Raw genomic sequence first — 23,427 nt, forward strand, 5'->3', positions numbered from 1 at the left:
TAGAGAAAACTGCCTCTGTTTGCCCATCAGAAAGCTATTTGCTTGCTACCCGCAGTCTGTTCGCGCACATCTGGGACTGGCTAGCTCACCACAGAGAGTGAATTGCCACAATGACAGAATTCATTGGCCTTATTAGTGCTGGACAGAGTTAGCACCAGCCCAGGGGAAATGCCAATTTGACACCGTGTGCCACATTCACACAATCTTAATAAGATACAGCTGTTTTCTGGCAGATCTGATTGGGGAAAAACTTTTTCTATTTTTGTCTGAGGGTCACAAACAGCTGTTGGTCATATGCAACTTGGCTAAATTCAAGTGATGATGATTCACTTTTTATTTAGCATGCTGGTATCTGCCAATTTCATTAAAATGACCAAAATGTACATAAATTATATTGATAGCAGTGGTTGTTTTATTGTAGTAACAATGAGGCAACTCTTCATTAATACTCTTATTCATCAATACTCGTTATTCTAAAGAAAACAAATTGTATATAAGTTCTATTTTCATCTTTGTATATATATTTTTTAACATTTTTATAATTATTTTTATTTATAATCTATTCATTTGCATTAGATTTTTTACATTATCTTTGTATTTTATTTTAAAGAGTTTTTTCATTTAATATATCCTGTTTAACAATGAATTAGATCACATTTTTTATTTCATTTAAAAAGCAGATTTTGTTATCATTTTATATCTAGTCATTCTCAATCGTGTATTCAAATAGAATGCTTTTAAATTTTTATTTATTTAAATACTTACAGAATCCTGAACTGTGGCCTTAGCTGTAGTGTGCATGATCCATATATATATATATATATATATATATATATATATATATTATTTAATTTTAAGGATTCTCACTTATTATCCAGTTTCACAAAAGTAAAACACTGCATTTCCATTATTGCACAATTCTTTTCAAAATGAAAATACGCCCAATGGAAACATGTCAATTTCGCAAAAACGCCAATATATCGCCAAAACAATTTTATGCTCGCATGAGGTGGTTTTTCAGCTAAATCGAAAAAGAAATATTTCGCAAAACTGCAATGGAAACCTGGCAGACGCAAACATTGATTATTCTTTAAAGATGGTGCAGTATGTTTGGACAGAAGACGAGACACAGTTCTTTATTAAACTCATAAAAGACAAAAGAATACTGGATTCTAAACACAAAGACATGCCACAATTTATCAAGACCTTGAAGCAGATATGAGGGAGAAACACCCAGAAACACTTACGTGGCCATTCTCAAGTTGGGGCTTTTCTTGCCATTAATGCTTGGATAACAGGCCTCCTTCGGTTAAAAATATTAGCTAAAACATCCGTTGCCATGATTTTCGCAATTACTTCTGTGAGAGGAGAACATTGCGTTTTAGCCGCATAACATCGGTTAATGGAAACGCTGTCATTTCGCAATAGTTTTTTATCGACATATAGAAAGTATAGCACAAAAAGTTTTGTGCTATGTCTTTCTAATCCTATACTCTTAGAACAAACTTGCTCTTATTTTGCTAATCCTTCATCCTTCAGTTTTTCTCCTGCGTTACTGGTCTTGAGTTTCAATCAGGTGATGACAGAAGGGTTTGATTGGGATGATTGATGGAGGTGGATATATGGAGAGAGACAGGAGAGACCTCCTGAACCCACCCTCCCGCACCTTTCATCTCTCTCTTTCCCTCTCACACACTAAAACCTATTCTTTTTTCACTCTCTCCAGCTCAGGCTCTTGACAGTGGGTCTTGAGGCCTTTATTTGCTCCATCAGGATCCGGGGTGGAATCTAAGAGATTATGTAGCAGTCCACATGCGCGCGTGACCGGGAGCTCTGCTTTTGAAGTCTGTCAGATCACACACGGATTAAGCTTTTACAGCACCGTCTGGGTCAGAGCACGGCGCAGGACAGTGAATGCGCATGCATGTTCTCCCACCAGTGCACTTCTCCAAAATTATGGTGTTGTAATGTGTGCTGTGTGTTACTCCTTACTTCTGTGTGTGAGAGAGAAAAATAGCTGGATTTTGGGCCAGGGATAAATCAGAAAACAAGCCTCCTCTCTGATTTGTAATTTTACATCTGGTATCTGATCGCAGGGCATCAGGACGTTTAAATTAAGGAAAAAAGAAAGTATTTTTTACACTTGCATTGGCAGCATTGTCTGTTCTCCCCCCTTTTTGTTTCACACCTGTGCAAACATCAGAGGAAATGTATGGATGCTCGTTTCCGGCACTGAATAAAAAATAAAAAAATGTAATTGCGACTTTTTATCTCACAACTTTTTTCTAGCAATTGCCAGTTATAAAGTCATAATTGCCAGTTATAAAGTTACAATTGAAAGATATAAACTCGCAATTCTGTCTTTTTCTCAGAATTGAGAGTTTTTAAAGTCAGAATGAGATAAACTTGCAATTCTGAGAAAAATCTAACTTTTTTCTTGCAATTGCGAGTTTATATCTCACAATTCTGAGAAAAGAAGTCAGAATTGCGAGATATAAACTCGCATTTGCAAGAAAAAAGTCAGAATCACGTGATATAAAGTCGTAATTGTGAGTTATAAAGTTAGAATTGAACGATATAAACTCGCAATTTTGAGAAAAAAACTTTTTTTTCGCAATTGAAAGTTTATTTCTCACAATTCTGAGGGAAAAAAGTCAGAATTGTGAGATAAAAAGTCGTAATTATATTTTATTCCGTAGCGGAAACAAATTGAATTTACTTCATACATTCACTAAAAATCGACACCAGTCGGTTAAAAGTAAATGCAAAAATGAAGAACCATAGAAGAACCACTTTTTGGTTCCCCGAAGTATCTTTCAGGAATTCTTTCTTACTGTAAAGAACATTTTATAAATTCTTTTCCATTCTAAAGAACCTTTTTTCCACTATAAAGGCACTTTTGGGCCAAAGTTCCCATTAATGTTAAAGGTTCTTTATGGAACCATCAATGCCAATATAAAAACTTTATTTTTTTAAGAGTGTAGCATAATTTTCAAAATCCCGCTTGGCATCAGAAATGTTTAAGTGTGATTTAAGGGTGTACTCACACTAGGCCTGCACGATTATGACAAAAATCATAATTGTCGATTATTCCCTTGAAATTGTAATTGCGATTATTAATTACGTTTATTCTATAGCATTAAGCCTCAAAAGTCAAATATACATTGGTTTGGTTTCTTTAAATAAAAAAAGTACAAATATGCATGGTATTATAATGTTATAATAAAAATAAAAACAATGGGGAAAAAACTTAAGATAACCTGTAGAAAGAAAAAAAAACACATATTAAGTACACAGATTAATATAAGTGGACTTTTTTGTAATTGCGATTACATTTTAATGAACGATTACATAATTGTGGCATCTGTAATTGTAACATGTATCACGATTATAAATTCGATTAATTGTGCTGCCCTAAATCACGCTAAGCGATCTAAACCGTGCCCGTGCACATATGACCCCCAAAGTCTGGTTCGGTTGACTAGTGTGAGTGCTCTGTACCGTGCCTGGCCACGGTTTGTTTAGCCGGCCCTGGCCCGCTTGGAAGAGGTGGGCCAGAGCGTGATTCGGTTGGGCTCGGGCGCAGTACGCATGTAGTGTGACCGCTAACCGCACCGGAGCACGAAACAGCTGTGCACTACTGTCATCATTACGACGGCAAACACCAAACTATTATTAATTGAATACACTTTTCAATTAATTCAAGTATATTTAGGTTTATAACGGGCCTGGTTCTCACCTTATTGAGGAACATGAATTGTAGTTTGTGTGTAAAGCTGAAAATTCCTCCATCAAAGTCAGCTGTAATCGTAATGATCTTCTGATACGTGCAGTGCAATCAAGTGAAAATCGCTGTGTGGCATAAATGATAAATCTATTAGGCAGTCTATTAGCGAAAGCGCTTTTCTTCCAGTCTTCTTCAAAACACAAGGTTGCATCGTGAATGACGTAAGCGTGCTCCAACCTGGTACGTTAAGTGCAAGTGTAAGTGCAGGCCAGCTGGGGAGTGGGGAGTACAAGGTAACCGTGCCTAGTGTGAGTACACCCTAAGTGTCCGAATACGGTCTGTTGGTGAGCAGTAGAAGTCTGGTACCAAACGAGCAAGATGGGGAACTGGTTTATGGCCTGAGAAACATTCCCCAGGCATCCTGCATTATAACAGAAATATGAACCCATGTGGTAACTTTTGGACCTGACTGCTGGTTTTCAGTGAACAGTTCTGCGGTCTGGCCATAGCCCACTTTTTGCTTCGTACCTAATCAGCTCACTTGTACCAGAGAATTGAGTAAACGTATCTGTTCTGTTCTTAATCAGTCCCTGTTAAAGAAGGGAGCTAAAGCTGTTTGCCAATCTCACTCAGAAGTTGACTGCTTCCTGCTCTGCCTTGTGTTTTTGTGGCCCAATTATTTCACAATAACAAAACCGCTGGTGGTCCACTATAGGCTTCACTATATGCTTCAGTCGGTTTGTGTGCTCTGTCATGGATTATGCGTATATATATATTTATTTTATTTTATTGTGTTTTTGCTTATTGTTGCCTTTTTAAAAGGAAATTGGGCTACACTTTCTTTAACTGTCATTAATGTGCAAATACATGTCAACTAACTCTCATTGAATTACTGTTAGGTTAGGGTTTAGGTTAGAAGTTGAAATGTAGTTACAAAGCTACTATAGTCAGTCAAAATAAAGTGTTAGATACTAAGCAGAGAGTATAATACCATTTAGTGGTAAAATTACTTATAGTTAGTATAGAATGTCTAAAGTGTTACTATCGAAATGATAATTAATTCATTAAATTGATCAAAAGTGACAGTAAATGCATTTGTAATGTTACAAGGGATTTCTACTTCAAATAAATGCTGTTCTTTTGAACTTTTATTAATCAAAGAATTTTAATTAAGCAACGAAAATATTAAGCAACTTTTTTTTAACATTGATGATAATACATTTTTTATTGAGCAGCAAATCAGAATGATTTCTGAAGGATCATGTGACACTGAAGACAGGAGTGATGATGCTGTAAATTCAGCTTTGCCATCACAGGAATTTTTTTTTTCAAATATAGTAAAACCATATACACAATTTTATTTCACAATAATACTGCTTTTTATTGTATGTTTGATCAAATAAATGTAGCCTTGGTGAGCATATACTTATTTCAAAAACATAAAAAAATTTTACTGACCCAAACTTTAACAGTGGCGTACGCATATCGATATTTTTGTATATTTATTTGCATTCATGGATGCATTCTATAAGTCCTGCCCTTGAGAATGCTAACAGATACCTCAGGTGCGTTCTTCCCCCAGCCAGTTAAAGAAAGATCTGCTGTGGCGGTGATTCGTTCTGGCCAAAGTAAAGATGCAACATTTTTGACCTTAGTTCAATTTGTCTTCAAGGACTGGAAATTTCCCGCCGTTAAATCTCACACTTACGTTCCTGAATAACTCAGGCCTGTTTTCGTTCTTGAGCTCTCCTACCGAGAGACAGATCAGTGAAGTAAGAGCAGCTGTGAGTTGTGTGTCTGTGTCCAACTTGCCTCTGCTGTTAACAGGACTGGGAGATCACTTGATTAAAGCCAAGCTGTGTGCTTTTGACTTTCTTTAAGGCCTGTGTGTGTGTGTTTGGAGGGGAAACGTGGGCCACGAGTGTGTATCACAGGTGGTACAGGGCTGTATCGTATTACAGAGGAAGTTGGTGTGTGTGTTCTGAAAAGATGAGACTGGCAGCTTTGACTTCTGCTCATTTCCTCACTGTAATTAGTAAATGCTTATCTGATGCCAGAAGACTGATGCCGTTTAGCCTGAGAAAGAGAAAAAGAAGGTAAGAGAGAAACAGATGAGAAAAGAGACAGCAAATAGGGCAGGACACGATTATATCACTACATTTCAGTAATATACAAAGCGTCATGACTCCGTGTATTTAAGTAATTAATAAAAAAAAACTATTCTGAATTTTTATAAAAATAAAAAACACTATTATCATTATGTATTTTATAAAAATAGCAGAATAATAATAATAATAATAGTATTTTTATATTTATATTTCTTGGTTATTATTAATATTTTTACTAATATATTTGATTAAAAAAACTGAATAATAATAATAATAGTATTTTCATATTTATATTTCTTTGTTATTATTATTATACAGATTTTTTATAAATCTAAAAAATACTATTGTCATTATACATTTTATAAAAATAACTGAATAATAAAAGTATATTTATATTTCTTGGTTATTATTATTATTAATATATTTTATAAAAAACTGAATATTCTTTTTATATGTATAATATTATTTTTTTAATTGTTGCGGCATGTTGATTTAAAAAAAAAATCACAGGTCAAAGGATGTACAGATTCGGCTTTCCAACCCATGCTTTAAGCACTAAAATCTGGCTGGTAGCCAGTAGATTTTTATTAGTTGGAGTTTTGAAGGAAAATTTTAAAAAATGGTTAATTTGCCCACAAGTCCCAAGACTCGTCTTCATGCCATCAGTTATGACTGACACAAAAAGGAAAGAAAAAGACACAGAATTGTTCTGTCTTATTATTGCATCCTTGTGTTTTCTGTAGATGATGGATCCATATTTTGATCGCTCAGATCCTTTAATAGAGCTTGACTAGACACCGGATTCCATCTGTCATCTTCCGTTACAGCTCAGATTTGTTAGAACCGCAGCTGTCGAACGCCACTTCAGTATGAAGTGCCGGCGACGGCAGTGTTCAAACACGTGAACTCCAAACCCTTGTGAGCTTTGATCTGACCCCCCAGAACAGATGACACTGACTGCTGATGCAATCAGAGGTCATGAACCCCTGAACCCTGCATCTCAACCAGGCCTGGAAAGCATTTACAGTGAGCATATTCAAATAAGTATTCGGAAGATCATTGCAAATATAATATAAGTAAAAGATATGCCGTGTGTTTATGGGTGCACTCATGTGGTTTGTATTAGCGGAGTCCACTGATCTCATATCATATAGAGACTTATTCATTATTAGCAGTGGCATTGGATCTTACACCAGTATGAAATGGTTCAGAGGTTTGCAGAAAAAAGCTATGGCTTTTTGTAAATGGATTACTCATTATGTACTGTGCAATAACTCTTTTTATCGCAAAGAATATCTTATATGCCTATATATTACTTTTTGTTTTATTTATTTATTTATTTTCCAGTTTTGTTTAAAAGTTCTGCACTATAGCATAATACTAAAATAATATGTGTACTGTTAGTAGTATACTGTCATGCCACTTCCAACATTCACTCTTTTTATGAATTGAATGCAAAGAGAAGGACATGAGCAGCCTTACTTCTGTGGATTTGAGTGACATCCTCCTGCCTCAGATCTATCTGCTCAAGTGTGCGTGTTTGTTTCGTGTTTAGTGTATAGCTGGCATTAGCTCTGCTTTCAGCTCTAATAGAGATCTACTGTATGAAAACAGAGACCAGATGTGGAGTAAAGCTCCTCTTCAGATAACCTGACCTTATAAGTGCATGTCTATACTGTTTTCCAAAAGCTTATATGAGCTTTTTGGCTTGGACCTGCTATGGATGATTGCATCCATGTGTTTGTGTTCGTGTATGTTTATCTGCGTAATTATGGAGACAAAGAACTTCAGAACAGAGCCTGAGACAGTTTGACAAACAATCATATACCATGAATATAAAGTATATCAAATTGCTTCTTGCTTCCACTTCTTAGAAAATGATTCATTGACTTGGTCCGTTGTTGCCTCTCTGTTCATCTAGGTCTAGGAGACACATTCTGAGGAAACCTTGCGATTTTATAGTTTATTTTAGTTTACTTTAGTTTTAGCTTTGCTTTGCATGGTATGTATTTAGGTTGATCCAAATATTTTGGATTTGAATCAAACTTAACTTAATTTAGATGCTGTCACAAAGCGCATTGTTTTAGGTTAAAATCTGGAGAGAGAAAAAAAAAACATTTTTAGCTGTTTAAATTTTATTAGTACAGTACACTCTAAATAAAATGGTGCTAAATAGCACAGAAAGTGGTGCATTGGCTTGTAAACATAGGGGAACCACTTTAAGTGCTATATAACACCTATCATTAAAGGGGCTATACAGAACCTTTGTCAAATGGTGCTATGTAGAACCATAAGAGGTACATTCATTCAAAGGCTACAGCCAATCACCATCTTTCTCTCATCCTCCAATTGCATTCCTCCTTCCACACAATTTAAACTGCAACTGACAGCTCTCAGTATCCAAACTGTCTTGTTGCATCCCACCACCACCCCATTGTCCTCCTTAGATTTTAGATATGTTACTCCACTCTCATATGTTTGCTATGAATGAGAATTACAACAATGGCAAACACTGCTTTGAATCACTTTTATGCTTTTCTGAGGTCAAAAAGGCTTGTGTGCAGGGCCTGGAATATTTCCTCCTTGGGGGCAAAAAGGTTGAGAAACCATGTTATCTTCAGGAAATACACTGCATTTTAATGTTGTTTTAATCCTTCTCCCAACTAAACTAAGAGACTAAGAGAGAGTTAGAGAATGTTTAAAGAACTATACAGGGGCTTAACAGGTTATTTTTACGGCAGTGATGCTAAATAGCACCTCAACCACCCCAAAGAACCGCTAAAGAACCACTGAAGAACCATACTGGGCTTAACAGGTTTTTTATATGGTAGCGGTGCTATATAGCACATCAACCACCCCAAAGAACCGCTGAAGAACCACACTGGGTTTAACAGGTTTTTTATACGGTAGCTGTGCTATAGCACCTCAACCACCCCCCCCCCCCCCCAAATAACTGCTGAAGAACCACTGAAGAACCACACTGCACTCTAAAAAAAAGGTTCTATATGGCACCAAAAATGGTTCTTGGCATGTAATCATAGGGGAACCTTTTTTAGTGCTATATAGCACCAATTTTAGTGCTTCAGTGGTTCTTCAGCGGTTCTTCAGAGGTGCTAAATAGCACCTTAGTGAAAGAACTGGTGAAGAACCTGTGAAGAACAGCTGAAGAACCACTGAAGCACCAAAATTGGTGCTATATTGCACTAAAAAAGGTTCCCCTATGATTACATGCCAAGAACCATTTTTGGTGCAATATAGAACCTTTTTTTTTTTTTAGAGTGCATATAGAACCTTTTTTTTTTAGAGTGTGGGCTTAACAGGTTTTTTATACCTAGCGGTGCTATATAGCACCTCAACCACCCCAAAGAACCGCTAAAGAACCACTGAAGAACCATACTGGGCTTAACAGGTTTTTTATACGGTAGCGGTGCTATATAGCACCTTAACCACCCCAAAGAACCACTGAAGAACCACACTGGGCTTAACAGATTCTTTATACGGTAGCGGTGCTATATAGCACCTCAACCACCCAAAGAACCACTGAAGAACCACTAAAGAACCACACTGGACTTAACAGATTCTTTATATGGTAGCGGTGCTATATAGCACCTCAACCACCTCAAAGAACCGCAGAAGAACCACACTGGGCTTAACAGATTCTTTATACGGTAGCGGTGCTATATAGCACCTCAAACACCCCAAAGAACCGCAGAAGAACCACTGAAGAATTATTTTATTTTTATTATTTTCCTCCTCTTTTCTTTTTCCTTCATCCAGAATATTCTCCTTCGTTGTCTGTGATCTTTCACTTGCTAAATGCGAATGCTAAAATTTAACTTTTGAAGTTACTAAAACCTCTCTTTCTGTTCTCTTAGCCGATTAAAGGATTCAGTCAGAATATTCTTTCAAATAAAACTTTTTGATGCCTGCTGCATATGCTGCTTCTGTAGTGTTTTCACCAGCCTAATTGAAAAGAAACCCAATAGCCTGTCTTATAGTGTGAGGGATTGGCTGACAGCATGACGTTCTATATAGGATTACAATCCACAATCCACAGGATTACATTAAACACTCTCGGTAAAGCCACTTCAGGCTTTCATAACAAAGGCCGTATTTCATTGAGCAGATGGGACATCTGTACGGCACTTCTCACAATGCACCCAGATTAATTACACTTTCGTTTTTGCATTGAAGAAAGCATGCCACAAATGCATCAGCTTATCCGCCACTTCTAAGTCTCTTTGTTGGTTGGACACTCTCACACTGACCTGTAACACAACATCTGTCGAAAGTTCCCGTCTGACAAAATATCATGTTTTTTTTCACCTTATTTTCAGGTGAAGAGAGGAAAAGGTTATATTTGAGGAGAACTTTTAAAGGTGGACTTGCCCTTATTGACAAAGTTTCACAATCATAATAAAAAGTAAATCAATTCCTCATGATGTCATCTATGCTATTAATATCTAATGAATAAAATATCCCAAATTGTTAGATTTTCTTTTTTTCAGTGTTCTTTTTTCATTTAGTTTCACTTTGCTTTACTTTCATCCAATATAGAGCGACGCTTGATCCCGCTGGAATGGTTTTCCATGTTTGATCCTCGACAGAAAGCTGCTAATCTCCTGCTTGTAAATTTTTATGTCTTTCATTGCACTACAGCTGAGGGCTTTGTCTCCAATGGCGGCTTATTAAAACAGCCCTCTTAAGAATGTGTTCTTCCTCTCAATGGGCTTAAGACTCGCACTTGAAACATCCTTCTAAAGATAAAAGCTAAGCAGAGAGTTCTTGTGGAATCTGAAAGGGTTTGTGAGAGCTGGTACTACTAAAGAAGAGGCTTGACCGTGTTGGCCGCTGAGAGTATGGTCTAATGTAGAGCAATAATCCTGGCTTTTCTATCAGCGCGGGTTATTCACTTTGATCAGCGAAGATTACACTGCTGTTTCTGTTGGTCTCTGTACACCCTGTAACCAACACAAATGGCTCAGACAAGCTTTTAGAGCTTAAATGTTCACACACACACACAAAACATGCACACATACAGTGCATGCATGGCAATGTTTTCGTATTTTGAGAGTCTCTAAATACGAAATATCACCAACGAGTTTCACAGAACCTGTGAAATGACTTAGGAGAATGAATAAATGCTGTCCTTTCTCTTTAAATTGCTCTCATTTTTTATTCTATTCCCCAGTTCCTCATGTTCCTCTCATTTATACTGGTTTTGTGAAATCCCCATTAACCAGATGCTCTTGATTCATTATTCTCTGGTGATTATAAGGATGGATCATCTGAAAGCCGAGCTCTGATCTCGAGTTCATCCTCTGACTCCCTTCTAAACCATCACCATAAGAACCTGAGAGTACCTGACCTTGGACGAAACTCTTTATTCCATCATTTTCTTCTCCAGGGATTGGGAAAATGACGGATGAGAGAGATAAAAATGAAGGGTTTTTGTTCTTTCATGTTTCTTTGCCCTCCGAATGTGAATCTATTACACGCATTTTCCTGTCCGGAAGGATGCTAACTTTTCGCCGGCTCCGATGCATAAAGCGCTAGGCGGTTTCCGCCAGGCTCAGATGAGCCTTCTGATTTATGCTGGACTGCTGAGAATCAAAAGCCCGCTCGTGTTTGCACGCACACACTGTGTGCAGGTACGAACAAGAAAATCCCTGTTAAGTTGTCTTGTGGCACTTTGTCGAGAACAGCGGCAGGAACTTGGGGAATGTTACGTAGCTTCGAGAAGCCCCTGTGCAAAGTGTTAAGGAAGGGGGCAAGCAAAAAGAGCCGGTCTTCTGATGTGGAGCCAGACCCGATGGCTCCCGTGAGGGACTTCGAGGGTCGGCGGAGCAGCCTCGCTGCTGTCATTTAGCCTGTTTGGTTTGTTTGACCCTTGACCCATAACAAGGGGCAAGGCCGCAGGGCAGGCGTCAGGCGGCGCGCCTGCTTTAATTTGTCCGTGAGGAACCTCGTGTATGCGGACACATGAAAGCCAAGCGGGAAAGCTATGGTGAAGAATGCTGTGGAAACTTCACAACAACTCAATCTTTATCCGTCAAAGGGCGATTTTATTGTCTTGAATGCTTAAGTTTTTAACACAAGAGTGCAACCAGAATCTCAGAATATCTTTCCAGACTCAAAACTCACCTGTTTCTCTTTCTTTTTCCACTGTTCTGAGCAGGACTGTGGCCTGGTGGTCAGACCAGATCAGCCCTGCGGTTTGGAGCCCATTCCAGGGTCGAGATCTTCAGGCGAGGCCCAGGTGTCGACTCGGCCTTGCCTCTCAGGAGATGAACCTGGTAGGTTTCTTCCAGGTTTTGAGTAAAGTATCTGAATTTTTGAATCTGAAACATGCTGTAAGATTTACAGTCCTGATTTTTTTTATTATATAGTATAGTAACTCAAAAAGTCAAACCTGTCGTTGCAGATTTTCTGTTTTGTGGACAGATGATTCATTTTCCACCTATTTTTCTTTGTGTATGAATGACGGTGTTGGCCCTAAAACCACATTTCAGTTGCAAAGTAGTTCGTCATGTGTTTGGCTAGATTAGCACGAGATTCACGGTTTATTAACTGCTCCACTAGAGGATGGGAAAGGTTTGCTAGTGCACTCAGAGTTTGGTAATTTATGTGTCTGCTTTTACAGTGTGATAATGCACTGATTCATTGCCTGAGTTGAATCATTGCTCAATTATAAGGTTAGGGCCTCAGTGCGGACTATATGGGGAAAAATAATCATTTCATACAGGTTGTGTGAGTGAGTTGTCCCTGTGCAGGTATTGCTTCAGTCAGTGAGTGTATGTTCAGCTGTTAGGCCTTTTAGATTTAAAGCCACCAGGTTAGAGTTCAGAGAAGCTTTCAGTCAGTGCTATAAAAGTAAAAAGACCGTCCTCAGCAGGGTAGTGCATCAAAGACAGCAGGGAACTATTTAACTAACTGTTAAAGATGGAGTTGTAAACTTTGTATGTGTGAACCCATCTAATTACATTTCCTTCTGAAAGCAGAGAATCTGAAATGTTAAAGTTTTAAAATCACTTCAAACTTCAAGGGGTATTTATCAAATGCACAACAATACAGAATGCAACATATATCCAAATAAATTACAATGAAATACTGTGATCTAAATACATATTATGGATACAAGTTCCAATGAAAAAGAGTAATTAAAGAGTATATACATCACATATTTTTCTCTTTAACTGCTCTTTTTCATTGGAACAGTTAGAATGAAGTATTCATGTCTAGCTGCAAAGTTTCCCACCTAATTCCGCATTATATGGTGAACTTTTGATATACAGCTGAAGACTTCAAAACTTCACAGAGATTCACTCCACTGTGAATCACATGTGAACACTGTAATTTGAGTAGATGTTGTCAAAAAAATTTAGTATAGTGCACTATAAGGAATATTTGACCTCTCTTTCAGGTCGTTGGGTCGTCCCGTGCCTGAGCTGTTCAGATAACAGGACTTGTGATTGGAGAGAGGTTGCCTGGCAACCCGACAGCTGTTATCACCCCTTGCTGGACCAACCTCAGTTGCAAACCTGCATGATGGACCGGAAGGTGAGGAACCAGGAACCAAAAACACTGTAAATGACATCACTCCAAAAAATGCTGGGTTGTTTCAACCCAAATTTGGGTCAAATATGGACAAACCCAACTGTTAGGTTACATTTTTTAATAACATTTTTAACCCAGGAGTTGGATTTGTCCATATTTGACCCAAATTTGGGTTGAAACAACACAGGAATACACTGTTTTTTCATAGTAACTTTAACAAACATTTTTACATAATGATTAATTGATCATAACTTGCTCTACTATTCATCATTGGCGTCAGATTTTTTTGTGAATGTGTGATTTTGCACCAATGCTAAAAAAAAATTGAAAATACAGTAATAATGTGAAATGTTATTACAATTTAGATAACTCTTTTCTGTTTTAAAATACTTTTAAAAAAAAATGTATTCCTGTGATGGCTAAGCTGATTTTCAGCATCATTATTCCAATCTTTAGTATCACATGATCCTTCAGAAATCATTCTAATATGCTGATTTGCTGCTCAATAAACATTCCTTATTATTATCAATGTTGAAAACTAATATTTCTGTGGAAACCATGTTATATTTTTTTCTGGATTCTTTATCAGGATGAATAGAAAGTTCAAAAGAACAACATTTATTTGAAATAGAAATCTTTTCTAACATTAAAAGTTTCTTTACTGTCATTTTTGATCAATTTGATCATCAATTTCTTAAAAAAAAAAATCTTACTGACCCAAACTTAAAGACAATAAAGATAATGATAAAGATATAGTTCTAAAAATTGTTCTCAATATTAAAGAATAGCAGTGTCTGCACCACAGCTATAATGATAACAGCACAAAGAAATTATATAGTTGGAATAACTTTCAGAAGGATTTTATCCAGCTGATAAATGATAAAAACATTGACCAATCAGAATCAATCCTGCTATAACGAGCTTGAGCATTTAAAGTGACAGACAAGTATGTGCTTAGAATAAACAGAAAGATATATTGTCCGCTGGTGTGGATACTAATATAGTTATCGTTATAGTTATCGTTGTTGGTAAGCGTCCAAATGTGCAACAATATTTGAACTACTCATTAATGGAAGTTATTATCAAATGTTACCAGTACTCAGTTTGAATCCACTGCTTGAACTAGCTCTTTTCCCTGCAGCTGATGTTAAAATGCATTTCACCGGTTCTTCTGCAGCTGACAGCTTTGCCATATGTGTGTATATACAGTACTGAAGAATAAATGAATGTGGAAGGCAGCCGGCTGAAAAAGCATTGTATTTCCAGCGGCAGTGAGCAGCTGTTTATCAGAGACTAACAGCAGGTGCTGAGCTCACATCAGCCGCATGATTCAATTACACTGCTGCTTTTATATATGCACATATAAGTATGCTGTAAATTCCTTCGGAAAGAAGTAGGGTGGGGGGAATCATACTCTCTCGTATTTGCAGCTAGATTTCTGGATTTTTTAGCTTAATGTTAACTGCACACCTCCTGTGTTTTGGATTGTTTTTAAATTATTGCCTATAGCCCAGCAGGGGTTTTCAGAGCTGTGTGCCAAACCTACAGTCTGTTCCCGCTTCAGAAAACTCCCTCAGCGCTCATCTTCACAGCATGGCTCTTTCCACCTTTTCTCGATTTAAGGCTCACAAGATCAGATCTGACACAAACAAATGGCCACATTACACAAGGGCCCAAGCTCTCGCTACAGACAAACCACAACCTTCTGACTGCGAGCCCATCCAACAGGAAAAGAGTGACTCTTCAGGAAAGATTGTTTCAAATAAAAGAGCTTTAGATTGTCAAGGTCTAGAGTTATACTCATGAATTTGTTTCATGTTAAATCCATTTCTGCAGTCTCAAGACACCCCTGTGCGTCGTTTTGAGTTCACGGTGTCATTTCAAACTCGTGTGCTGTTAATTTTCCTGTACAAAACATCATTTTAAAAAAATAGTACAGCTATTGCCATAAATATATATCTGTATTATTTATTTTATCTACAGCCCCTAGACACTGTATGAACTGTTGTTGTGTGCCACAACGGATATTCAAAAATTGCTTTTTTTTTTGTTCCGCTGGGGAAAAATTCAGATTACAGGTTCGGAACAACAACTTCTGACTTCCTGCTGAAAGTATTTGTCCTTAATTTTGTGAGCATGTCTGCAGATCACAGTGTCAGCCAATGCCCGCTCCCTCAGATCTTGTGATTTAGACTGGCATTCCTGCCAACTTCACTGCCAAAAGCGCACACACAGATGAACATCCAAGCTTATTAGACTCTTGTGAATTGCTTCATGGCGACTGTGATCTCAGCAGAGCATATTGTAAGTTTTACCCTTATAATGGCACAATTGTTAATTCACTTCCTCACATTTGTGTTGACTGCGTCTGGCGCTCACAAGGGACCTTTTAATCATTTAAAAGTTCATATTTATGTGTTTATTTAGCATTCTTTGTATAATATTTTGCTTTAGTTCTTTTTTGACCTTTCTTTCAATGATTTAAATAAAAATGAAGTCTTTGAATTGGTGAGATTTATGCCAGTCTAATACTATAAATATACAGTATTCATTATAAAAAAGTACTAGAAGCTTCCTGAAAAAAGTAGTTAGTAGTATTTTGACCAAATGTGTTTGGAATAACATAATGCTCACTTAGCTTAGCAAAAAGCTTAGAAAAAGCTATTTTATTTTACGCAGTGAAATGTTACAGTAATTAATTACTTTGAATTAAATACTTTATAGAAAAAAATGTAATACTTTATAGACTATAGCAGTTCTATATAAAACAGTAGATTTAACATCAAAATGTAACATCTAATGTAAAAAAATTACATTTCTCCCTTCTCCCTTTAAATACCTTTCAAGAAAAATGTTTGCAATTTTATATTTTTTATTTGGAAAAAATTAAAAGAGCATTTTCCTGTCTATCCTTGTATTGTACTGGTCGAGGTTGATATGTGATTTAGAAAAAAATAATGAGTAATAATAAGTAATGCAATACTTTTTAGAAAGAGTAATTAGTGAAGTAATCTAATTACACTGTTGAAGAATTAATTAGCAGCTAGTAATAATAATTTTTTTTTGAGTAACTAGTAACCCAACCCTGGGTGGACCCCTCTTGGAGGCGGCCATGTTGAGATCACATGATCAGCAGAATAATAGTTTGGTTTTGAAAACCTTTTGTAAAGATATGTTAGGTGCAGTGTGTAATATTTATTAGGATCTATTGACAGAAATGCAATATAATAAACAGAACTATGTTTTCAGTGGTGTATAAAGACCTTACATAATGAACCGTTATGTTTTTATTACCTTAGAATGAGACATTTCTATCTATATACACCGCAGGTCCGCTTACAATGAAGTCAACATTTTGCGCCATCATGTTTCTACAATAGCCCTAAACGGACAAACTTCTCTACAGAGCGTTTGCTACTCACTGCTGTCTCAGACGACGACATCTCTATGTGCTTTAGAAGGGTGGGGTGAGCAGTGGACGTTTCAATTCACAACTTCACTGCTAGATGCCGCTAAAATGTACATAGTGCACCTTTAAGAAGACAGTAAAACACATAAAGACTGACTTGTGCCTTTTAATCAGAGGATTGTGTGTGTATTGTGAAGATCTGGGTTTAAGAAACCGGTCCAGGTCTCACATCATCTGACGTATGTGCATGTTTTCCCTCAGGTCCTGTTTATCGGTGACTCCACCAATCGAGGGATGATGTACTACCTGATGGAGAGGGTGAACACCACGCTGGAGGACTGGGACAAGGCCCACGACACCATCGTCTACCACAACCTGAACCAGGGCCGAACTATCGTCAGCTACTCCTACTACCCACAATTCTGGCTGCCAAAGTCCCAGAGACCCACCTTCCAAAGAGCTCTGCAGCAGCTTCTAGAAAGGTCTGTATGTGCACGCTGGAGGATGTTTGTCTCCATGTGGCTGTGGATTACACCCATTAAGCTGCGAATGTGCGGGTTTGGTGTCGGTCTAAAGTGGCAAAGGCCTTGTTAACACACTGAATGACTTTGGCAGCGTGTTTGATGGTGGGATGTGGGCTGTATGTGGTTGGGAGGCTGTGTGTCAGATCAGAGTATCTCAGCAGGGATGGTAACCGCTGCTGGCTCAGCGCGCTGTTGATCTCACACAGCTACTGATGTGGGCAGAAGGGTGGGATATGCAGCACAGATGTGATTGTGTGTGTTTTAGTGTGCATCTGTTAGGGACGTGTGTTTTGGGAGCTGCTTGAATGATCTGACACATTTTGTTTTTGCAAAATGAAATGAATAAGCAGCATTTCGATTTGTTTTAGTGGTAGAAAACAAAACTGTTTGCAGTTGGAGGACTTTTTTTCACTTGGAATTGTGCAGTTCTTGTGATCGATCGTTGATTAAGTTGTCGGGATGTTGATCTTTAACAAAACCACTTCCACCGGGACAGGTCACAACCCCTGGAGAACTCGCCTCAGACAGTGCTGGTCGCTGGAGGGGTGCAGTGGCTGAACCTGAACCATTTGAGGACCATTCAACAGGTTTTAGAGAGGTAAACATGTACCCGAATGCCACACAAACCTTGACCCCATTTCAATTAGCAGTGTTCCAAATACTTTTTCTCCTTTTTAAGGTTACTGGTTTTGCTTTGTGTGGTTTTCTACCAATCTGTCTGTGTGGCTTTGAATGTTTAACATCATATCTCTAACTTATCTCCAAGGGAGGGTCTTGAGAACATCATGGTGGTGGTGAAGTCTTTAGGAATGGGTTTCCATCTCCCTGTGGATGGTATTCGCTCCCTTCCATTGGTAAGAACCACTGGAGATCAAGAGATGTCTCTGGATCTGGTCTGTAGACCAGATATGAATCTTTTCACTTTATTCATTCATTCATTGACAGTCTTTATCATCTTGATTCCCTGGTTCTAGAATGGAGTGCAACAACTCTATAATGTGAACAAGAATATTCTGGAAAGTGCCAAGCATCTTGGATTTGAGGTCATTGACACTCTCAGCATCACAATGGGTCGTTATAAGGAGTTCCTGCAGGGAAGATGTGCTTGCCATTTCCACGAGGTAAAAGAAAAAAATTGTTTCTTGAGCACCAAATCAGCCTATTAGAATGATTTCTGAAGGATCATGTGACACTGAAGACTGGAGCAATGATGCTGAAAATTCAGCTTTGCCATCACAGAAATAAATTACATTTGAAAATATATTGAGTTAGAAAACAGTTATTTTAAATTACAAAATTGTTTCACAATATTACTGTTTTTACTGTATTTTTGACCAAATAAATGCAGCCTTGGTGAGCATAAGAGACTTCTTTCAAAAACATGACACAATTTTACAGCCCCCAAACTGTTGAACGGTACTGTATAGAGTTATTCTCATTAGATTCACATTACTGTAATACAATGATTTAAAATGAATGAAAAATTATTAAAGACCTACCTCGCATAGATACTTATTAATAAATGTAAATAATATATTATATAGGTTTGGCTTTATAAACAGAGAATCAGTGTTTCAGAATTCAGTCCACAAAACATATACAGAGCCAAAGAACATAACTTATTTTAATAACCGTGTTGTCTGTGCTAATTCTGTAAATTTGTATCTGTAATTATATTATTCTGGGTGTAATTTACTGCACAGAAGGCATATCTAATTGACTTTGTATTTGTTCAATCCACACATACATGTGCGCAAATGAAACAGTTCTACCAATCACACTCCATTCATATACATGGATAAAGATCCAACACTTTTCCAGCCTTCCAGCCCCATAAATATTTTAAAAGAGAAGCCATTCCTTTTTTACTGCACACTAAATGTGATTTGCGGATCAGTTAATGAGTAATTAGAAATTAGGCGGGTTTTTATTAGCCAATAAAGAGCAGGTTGGGAACAGATGTATTAGCTCACTAAGTGTGTGAAGTGGTGGTAGAAACACCAAACCTGCTCACATATGGGACTGATATCACTGTAGAGCGGCCACATCTGACAACAGGCCAGCAGATTTAGACCAGACAAACTTAACGACACGTAACATCAGGGTCTTTTGTTTTAGTTTTAAAGGAGCCGTTGCTTGGTTTTTGCTCAGAGGAAACAAGTTCTTAACCGTTAAGGATTTTGTAGAGCAGGGAGCTAATAAGAATTGGCCATTTAAAGAGGATATAAAACTGAAATGGGATAAAGACTAGTTTCCTAATTTAAAAAATATGTCCCATGTCAGAGAACGGAGCCACACACACAGATAGACTTAACGTTATTTGCTTACAAGGTTTTTTTGTGCAAGGTTGTCAACCAATGGTATATTACTTTTTTTTTAATGGTTTTGGAGAATTTGTGGTGAAAAACTACATTACCCATAATGCTATACGTAAAATTCCACCAATCAGAGGGTTATGGCAAGCAATTTTTAGATGTATTCAACAACTTTGAATTAATAGTTTTATATACCTCTTTTAATTTGATCGTTTGCAATGCTTCATGGGATGGAAGTTCTTTCCTTCAGTAAGCCGAAAGTATACTTCGTTTTTTTACACGTACATTTACATTTATTTATTTAGCAGACGCTTTTATCCAAAGCGACATATAACTGAGGAATAAAGGAAGCGATCAGTCATGAAGAGGCGGAAAAATAACAAAAAGTGCCTGAAATACTAAGTTTTGGACATTGCTTAGAGTAGCATAAGCTAGAATAAGGAATTTTAGTTTTTATTTTTATTTTAAGATAAGGTTAAGTGCTCAAGGAAGAGATGAGTTTCCAGCTGTCTTTTGAATGTTGTCAGCGATTCTGCATATCTGCGATTCGGCGGACGTATGTGCACAGTCGAACGCACAGCCTTGAAAAGAATTTCTTTTGACTCGTACTCATACTCCCTGATAATAGAAAATGGGCAAAGAGGCTGGACGTGGGTGGAGCTGAGGTGACGCGATGACTAACAGACAGCAGATAAATGGCTATCCACCTGTCACTCAAAGTGGCCACACCCTTAATTATGCAGAACTTTAAGGCTTTATATAATTTAATCGAATGAGTTATACAAAAATGTACCCCCCTCGCAGTTGTCATGAAGGGCAAAATTAGCCGTATATACCAAAACCATAATTTGTACCAGGCTGTAAACATGTTTTTTTTTCTGCTGTAAAGTTAGGCATTTTAACATGGGGCTCAATGAGATTCTGCTCCCTTCTGGAGCCTGTCCCTAGTGGCCAGTCAATGAATTGCAGTTTAAGTCGCTTCCGTATTGGCTTCAAGAGAAACTGTGGGAGGTTGCCGCTTGGTTACAACCCATGTAAATACTCCAATAAATTAAATGCGCATATGCAACCGGTTAGAAAAATCCGGTGGTGCGCGTTCAGTATGCGCATACTCTTCTGATGACGAAAGTCTTGCACCTTTGTCTTTTTGTCCAATTTTCTAATACTTTTTTGCTTTAAATAAACTTTGCAATGTGGCTTGATTCACGGCTAACACTTTAACAAATCCCAAGGGGGAAAATACTTTGTGGGTGGGCACTAATGCTATAATGTGGCATATATCAGGGGTTTTCAAACCTGTTCAAACCCATTTTGTATGTCTCCTTCATTTTACACACCTGATTCAACTTATTAATTCAATAGTAGAGACTGCACGACCTGAATTGTGTGTAGATAAGGGAGACTCCAGGACAGGCTTGAAAACCCCTGGCATTGATCATCAATTAGCTCAGGTGATTCTGGAGAAATCATATTTGTCTTTGCGAATCATTTTACCTTGTTTGCAGGTCTCTAAGCTTCCTTTTCCAACCGCTGCTTCCCAAAGGAATTTGAAGATCTTGAGGCTTGGTGGAGAAACTGGGAACCCGGCCAATGAGCAAACGGGGCCTCGACAGCACGAGGATCCATCGTCTCCACCTGACGTGTCCTACCACGTAAAGGGACCAGTGAACGCGGTGTACTCGGAGATCCTCCTCAGCAGGATGTGTGTGAATCATGCCGCCAATGGGACCATTCGCCAACAGTGACAAAAAGACAATTAGCGGCTGGTGACGCTAACCTGTGCTTGTTGTTCAGGTGTGTGTGTTTGTGTGTGTCTGTATGATTAGCTGTGATATATGTGCTCAATGTGTTGAGAAAGGGCTAAACTGTGCACACCGAATGGTCTGAATCTACTAAACCATGTGCTGTATCAAAGTGGTAAATTGGAGGGCGGGTTAGGTAAGTGTCTGTTTGTACATGTGTGTTTCTGTGTAGAGCGATCCAGATGGAAAAGGGGTGTGGAGGGTTCAATGAGACCCCCTGAAGCCCTGTCAAAATGACTTTGGCAGCTGTGGCTTAAGGGCAGGCAGTGGCTGCAGTGCGGCGCTGATGAAAAAACTGAGACGGCCCCTTCAAACAGCCTTTCAAAAACGTTCCTACAACGCTCATGCACCATTCCCACAATGCTGCTACTGCTGAACCAAGGGCTGAAATGTTCTCAATATGTTTTGGGAACATTTTGCGGCTGCTGTGGAGTGCCTTTGATGTCACCCTGCCTCACATTGTCACTTTTATGGAAGCCCGGGCGACGTTTTGAAGTCTAGCTTTACACCCCCTTTCCTTCACATGCCAGGTTCACAAGTATTTATGAAGTATGTTCTATGCCAAAGGTCTTATGAAGTATATTGTATGTTATAGTATTACTGTCTTATGTTCCTCACACATATTTCTACATTTATTTTTCTACCAGTGTTTTCTAGTGCCTTTAAAAATAATCTGTGTAAAAAGTTATAAATGCTGTTTACAAAAAAAGAGGATGTTTATACTGTTTTGATGGTAAGAATTTTTATATTTTTGCTGGATTGACTCTAAATTGCAGGAATGCGTGGCGTCCCATTTGTCCGTAATTTACGTTAAACAGGAAGTGGTTTGTGGAGAGAAAAATTAGCAGGATTTATTTGAAATATCCCATAAAACGTATCTTCCCACCAGTTACTTGAAGTAAAATAAATGCATCCATGTGTCACATGAACCCATGTGTGGACCTGTAAAAATCTGCAACACGCGATTACTTTCTTATTGACGTCTCAGCGTCATTTTATTACATATGTTTTGAATGTTTATGAAGGGCTGTGCCAAGATATTTGTCTGGTTGTATAGCCAATGCATGAAATGCATGATTCCAACAATCAACATGAAATGTAACTTAACATCACGAACAATTAAAAATGTATATTTTCATAATTTAAAACAAATTGGTTCTTGAATTTATCAAATGTTTTTGAATTTGATTCTACCATTTAGGTCATATTTTAGCAGGAAAATGATACTGTGTAGTGTAGTCCATACAAACATAAAACTTTTGCTGAAAAAGAGCCCTTTCTATTAAAATGTATTCGATAAGCATTTTCTATATTTATGACTACAATTACATTTCTTTATCAACTTTTAACTTTTGACTCTAATGTTTTATTATTATTATTATTATTATTGATTTTCTAATGCAGTTTTTCACAACTTTTTTTTGTACCCCCATAGTAAAATGCAAGTACCCCTTAATCGACACCAAATCAGAAATATGTTGCTTTCAATTTATGATATCCTGGATATCATAATGAAAATCATTATTAAAGTTGATTATCAATAATATGGGTGAAAACAAAGAATAGAACATGATACACATCTAAGTAGAACATATAGGCTATTCTGTGCTCATATGCATTTTATTTTATTTTTTTCAATTGGAAATTTTAATTAATACCATTTAGTTGTTATTTCTGTTTTATAAGCAAAATCGAAATTCTTTCAAGTATAAAGGGAATTGCTCCTTTAACGTGTAGATCGAAATTACATGAATACACTATTCTGTAACTTTCCAATTCAGTCAAAATTAAGAAACAAATATATATAGGCTATATAACATTTTCAGTAATAATAAAATATATATTTTACGTTAGGCTGAGCGCGCTTTTTCACCTGACGCTGCAGGTAACCATAACAACAATACTTGCAAGCATTTTCAGGCAGTACGTCGATGAAGTGAGACAAGTCGGTATCACCTTTATTATTGCTTATCACAAATAGCCTA

The 23,427-nt window shown here is 37.5% G+C and overlaps 1 protein-coding gene across 1 annotated transcript in view; it reads left to right on the forward strand.

Moving 5' to 3' along the window:
- The window catches only part of cped1 (cadherin-like and PC-esterase domain containing 1), a 72,594-nt gene extending 49,806 nt beyond the window's left edge, over positions 1-22,788 (forward strand). The window contains exons 15-21 of the mRNA XM_079817539.1: positions 12,014-12,131; positions 13,259-13,395; positions 17,063-17,283; positions 17,822-17,923; positions 18,092-18,179; positions 18,300-18,446; positions 21,146-22,788. Coding sequence (XP_079673665.1) covers positions 12,014-12,131; positions 13,259-13,395; positions 17,063-17,283; positions 17,822-17,923; positions 18,092-18,179; positions 18,300-18,446; positions 21,146-21,385 — 1,053 coding nt within the window. The 3' untranslated portion in view covers positions 21,386-22,788. The remainder of the gene's footprint in view (positions 1-12,013; positions 12,132-13,258; positions 13,396-17,062; positions 17,284-17,821; positions 17,924-18,091; positions 18,180-18,299; positions 18,447-21,145) is intronic.
- The last annotated feature ends 639 nt before the right edge of the window (positions 22,789-23,427 follow it).

Source organism: Gobio gobio, assembly GCF_949357685.1.
Source record: "Gobio gobio genome assembly, chromosome: 5".
NCBI classification, from domain to species: Eukaryota; Metazoa; Chordata; class Actinopteri; order Cypriniformes; family Gobionidae; genus Gobio; species Gobio gobio.